The sequence below is a fragment of the Brassica napus genome, chromosome C9, assembly GCF_020379485.1.
Source record: "Brassica napus cultivar Da-Ae chromosome C9, Da-Ae, whole genome shotgun sequence".
In the NCBI taxonomy this organism is placed as follows: domain Eukaryota; kingdom Viridiplantae; phylum Streptophyta; class Magnoliopsida; order Brassicales; family Brassicaceae; genus Brassica; species Brassica napus.
The window spans coordinates 43,044,022-43,048,782 of record NC_063452.1 but is presented as its reverse complement, the minus strand read 5'-3'; the positions used below and the strand labels follow the sequence as shown (position 1 = coordinate 43,048,782).

The 4,761-nt window shown below is 36.4% G+C and overlaps 1 protein-coding gene across 1 annotated transcript; it reads right to left on the bottom strand.

Annotated features, from left to right (window-relative positions):
* Positions 1-1,560: 1,560 nt before the first annotated feature.
* Positions 1,561-4,517, bottom strand: LOC125592573. Its single transcript, XM_048767821.1, has 12 exons — positions 4,213-4,517; positions 3,990-4,054; positions 3,819-3,917; positions 3,390-3,522; positions 3,167-3,226; positions 3,005-3,064; positions 2,799-2,921; positions 2,616-2,687; positions 2,401-2,538; positions 2,175-2,330; positions 1,978-2,082; positions 1,561-1,752 (listed from the first exon to the last, which is right to left on the bottom strand). Exons 1-12 carry the CDS (start codon positions 4,435-4,437, stop codon positions 1,720-1,722), a joined length of 1,269 nt encoding a protein of 422 aa, XP_048623778.1. The 5' UTR covers positions 4,438-4,517; the 3' UTR covers positions 1,561-1,719.
* Between the last annotated feature and the right edge of the window lie 244 nt (positions 4,518-4,761).

The window sequence follows — 4,761 nt, the reverse complement described above, 5'->3', positions numbered from 1 at the left end:
AAATTAACATTTCAAGTTCAATTCACCTGTTGCGTGAAACTAAATTATATTGTTCTAGTTTACGGTCCATTTGCATATCCGAAAAGAGATAATCTATCCATGAGTTGCACTTTTTCTTGGAGATTAGTTTGGGTCCTTCTATAGGTCCGGAATATCTCCAGATAAATTTAAAAAACAAATTAAATTGTTATTTTGCTAACTATTCTTATTTTCATGAATTCCTAAAAAAAATTGGATCAAAATTCATGATCTCTCCAGTTTTAAACTATAAATTTCGTCACAAATCATGCGATTCTACAGTATCTTAATGCTTTTTTAAATAATTATGGGAAATCGTGATTCAACTGACTAATCCTGAGAGCCTATCACACAGATGCCATATATATTTGATTGTTTGCAATGAAAATTAAATATCTATATCGCCTAGCCATACATGTTTAGTGTCATGGAGTTCTTTCAAATCCGGTTCATTTATCTTATCAAAATTCGCCTACTATAAAGCATTCCAATGTGTGGTTTCTAAATGTCGTCTACGATATTTTTTCAATTGAATTAAACACTACTTGATTATTATTCTCAACTAAATGCATACGAATGAGTCAACTGCAAATGCTTGTATTTCAACGGCCAAATAGACGATAGCTACGTATTAGCATAGAAATACAAATTTGAAAACGAGTAAAATATATAATTGTAGTGAATGGTTTGGACGGTCCATAATGCATGTTTAAATCACATTTTAAAATTATTTATATACCAATGCTCCACGTAAGTGACAGACAACATCCAATTTCTTTAAACTAAAAACAATATTTTTCTATGCTATTCCATTAGATAATATACACATCATATCTTGCCCAAAAAAAATATATACATTATATAATATTTATATAGAAACCCGTTTAGCAAAAACGTAATATAAAGTCTGCCATTATTATTATTATCATCATTATTATTATTATTATTATTATTATTATTATTATTATTATTATTATTATTATTATTTAAAAAAAATATATTTAAACTTTAAATGTTTACAAACCAAGTTCCACTGCACTACATATAATAATAACAAAATTCTTTATATATACCTGCGCATTTATATGTTTTTGTTATCATTAAAACCGCATTGCAATTGTTTTGTTTGGCAAGTTGCCATTTCCTTTAGTTCCCATTTATTTCAGGCTGTTCTTGAGTTATATGATATCGATTAAGACAAGATAATCCTAACATACAATTTTCCACAAGAAGACAAGACCGAAAAGTTCAGAAGCTAAGTAATGATTCTTATCATCTTATAAGTTTTGATCTAAAACTTATCTAATAATCTATTGATACGTGTGAAGAACAAGTATATTTCTCAAAATCTGGTTCATGTTCGAGTCAAATTGATGTTACATATAGTTAAATAGAAAAGGCAGTAACCACACATGAAAAACACGTAAGTAGTGGAGATGACGATGGTCGATAGCAAAGTTGAAAGCATGAGAGGTAGACAACGTGACATGGGAAAAGAACAGTGGTACGCGTGGAATACGCGATGAATCGGTCATATAAAGATGTCCTCAGAAAACAAATATTTTTTTAATATAAAGATTGACAGGCTCAAGTCAAGTATATCATAATCCAAGACTCACCAAGTTATCGTGAAAACATATTCATCAATGGAGTACAATTCAAAATCCATTTATCTAGCTCTGTTCCAATAAACCGGGACGGTTAAAAGAACCACCACTTCTTTTGCCGGTTCCCCTGTGTCAGAAACAGAGAGATCATAAGTTAAAAATCAACAAGGAGAAACATCAAAGTTAGTCACAAGAATGACATATAAGTATATAACTAATGAGTTGATGGAGAATGGTAATGGTTTAGTGGATTCATAGATCATCACACAAACTATCTATGCATGAAGATGCAAACATAATCCCTAGCTTCTTGTAAGTTCTAATTTGGAGGAACCTTATTTACTATTGCTACCTTTTGATTAGTCTTCTGAGACTTCAACAAGATGGGCTGCGGAAGAACAGCCATGTTTGAGTCTTGGATGAACGGTCTCACTTTCTCCTCCAACATTTCCTCTACCTATAAAAGCCATAAGGAGGATAATAAAACATGTTATGCATTTAGAATCACAAATGTAAACGATTGTGTCAAAGATGTTCCTTTTGGTTAACCTTCTCTTGACGCCATTTAGCTTCCCATTGTGCATCCAAGATCTTGTCTGCGATTTCTCTCTGCGCGTTGAGAAGAACTGTCTTCTCGTACAGCTTTGCAGGGTTTTTGAGATCCTCTTCACTCCAAGAGGAAGTATTCAACGGGAGATTCAGTTCCTGAACATCTTTACCAGTTACTTCTATATGACACTGGTCTCAAAACCGAAAAAGAAGAAAGAGTGCTTACACCCCAGTTCTGAGGACGAGGAGGTGGATTGAGTTTTGTGACTTCAGCTTCTAGTGCTTTCTTAGCCTTGTAGAAAGGTACATTTTTCACAATGACGGGGTCTTCCTGAGCACGGACAGGATCAATGGAGAATAAGGCCTGTAAAACCATGACAACCAAAAATGGTGATCTACATTTGTTCCAAATCTTTAAAAACCACAAAGAGGCAATCTTACATCCTGCAAATACTCCCAGCCAGGGTTTCTCTTAGCCACCAAGTCCCTAAGTTGATCATAGCGCATAGATTCCTGGAAGAAGATTCAACTCTCAGATAAGAATAGACTATAGCTTTCATGGTATGCTTCGATTTAGCCTCTAGAAAGACCATAACCTTCAGTAAACTCTAAAGAGGTACTAACCTCGTATTGCAACCATATTTTCTTCTTGACATCTTCATCATAGTCAAACCCACCCACAATCTGAGGCAAAGTAATCAACCAGAAATTTGCGATGCTTGGATCTTTCATGCTGTGAACAATGTGCTGAAATGTGAAAAAGGACTCATTATGAGGTGGCATACATGGGAAGCTATTGGGTCTAATAAATAGAATTTGTTGGTGCTCACCTCGTAGGGATAATCCATCTTCCGCAACACATTGTATGCTTTCCATGGAGGTTCCATGATCTGCAAAACGAACGTCATCAGTTTAAGTGGATAGTCTGTTTGGTACCTACTAAGTTGTAGGGATCTATGTAGATGTTAAGCTGAGAAGAAGGCAAAACATACATCATCAGCTGAGATCCTGACTTGCAGCTTGTTCTTGCACTCAGTACAGCTCATCACACCCTGCAATTTCAGTAGACCTTCCATCATATTACTCATGTAAAAAAAAGCCTATATAGTTCACTGTTAGCACACAGGCAAGCACAGGTATAAATCAAATTCTTATCAAAAATAGCAGTAATATTCCATAGCGTAGAGCATTGATAGCATGACAAAAAAAGCTTACTGTTCCATCACAAGTTGGGCAGTCTTTCGTTGGCAACGGAGCACTAAGGTTGAGGGAGGAAGGAAGATGAACCAACTCAGCTCGATTGTCAACTATGGCATCTGCAACACAGTCTGCTGTTGGTTTCTCTCCACTACAAGAAAAGACAGAAAGGAGAAATCATTAAATTCTTTCATGTATGATAGAATAACACTCGGATAGCTTTAAGAATTGCCAAAATGGGAAATGCCACCATTAACACACACACTCTTTGAAACAGCTCATCTAAGGTTTCTTACATCATTTTGAACTTACATGGACACAAAATAGAATAAAACACTAGCCCAGCTTAAATTATTTTTACAGAATATATCTGAGTGATTAAATCTGAATACGTGAGTAGTTGAAGCCAATAATAATAACTTGGGGTTAACAAGAGACAGCCCCAACCTTCTCAAGTTGTAGTCTTTGATCTGGTAATGAACATTCCCTGTTCCTTTGCACATTGTGCACCGTAACGCCTGCCACCCATTACAAGTTTTGCAATCCCTGAAAGAATGAGATCATCTCAAAGCATCAATAACTAGGGCATATGACTTCAGAACTTGAAAACCGACCGACCTTTGGCAGATGACTTTCTTCCCCAAATCCAAGGCAATGTCATAAGTCCCAAGGGTAGCAACCGCCTAACAATCCATGAAACTCAAATGATTAAAAGTTCGACAGATGCAAATTCAGCTCACAACTTTTAGCACACGAACACGATTCTACGGCGAAAGGTCGACACTTTTTCTCTACAAAGTAAACAATACGACAGCTGAAATGTTGAAAGAAACAAACTCACGAAAACAGAGAGATAGGATATCTTGGAGATGAGTTCGGGGATGCCGAAGCCGCGAGGGGCAGAGCCAGCGATGTCGAAGGCGAGAGTGAAAGGAGACAAGACAAGTTTGATTGGGAAGTCGAGGATGTCTATGACCTTTTGTCCATGACGAGTCGAGAATTGCTTGAACTGAGCATCCGCGAACTGTGTCACGTTCTGTATCAGACGACCTGGTCCTCTCGACATTGGAGGAGAAGAAGAGGATAATAGCTTCCTCCCAGTCTCTGGTCTGGTTTGGAGGTTTAAAGATGATGTTTATTAAGATTTTGTTGGCAGAGCCAGAGAGTGTGGGGTTTGTACTTATCCAGGATTTGGATTCTTCGCTAACCAAACATGTCCTCTTTCTATAGACTACGTGCCGTTTTCAGTGAGAAAAAAACGACGCAAAGTTATTCATATAGATATCTTACATGTATTTGGAGTAAAAAGCTTTTATATTTGACTGCTTTACGTTATGGTATCACTCTTAGAGCATGATCAACCCTAACAATCCAAATGGGTTTCTTAATG

Excerpts from the sequence above, each read along its gene's own strand:
- LOC125592573 (XM_048767821.1), bottom strand. The coding sequence starts at position 4,437 with ATGTCGAGAGGACCAGGTCGTCTGATACAGAACGTGACACAGTTCGCG. Across the intron at positions 2,331-2,400 it reads CTCGTCCTCAGAACTGGGGT|GAACTGAATCTCCCGTTGAA; the intron begins GTAAGCACTCTT and ends AAAGATGTTCAG. Across the intron at positions 1,753-1,977 it reads CTCAGAAGACTAATCAAAAG|GGGAACCGGCAAAAGAAGTG; the intron begins GTAGCAATAGTA and ends TTTCTGACACAG.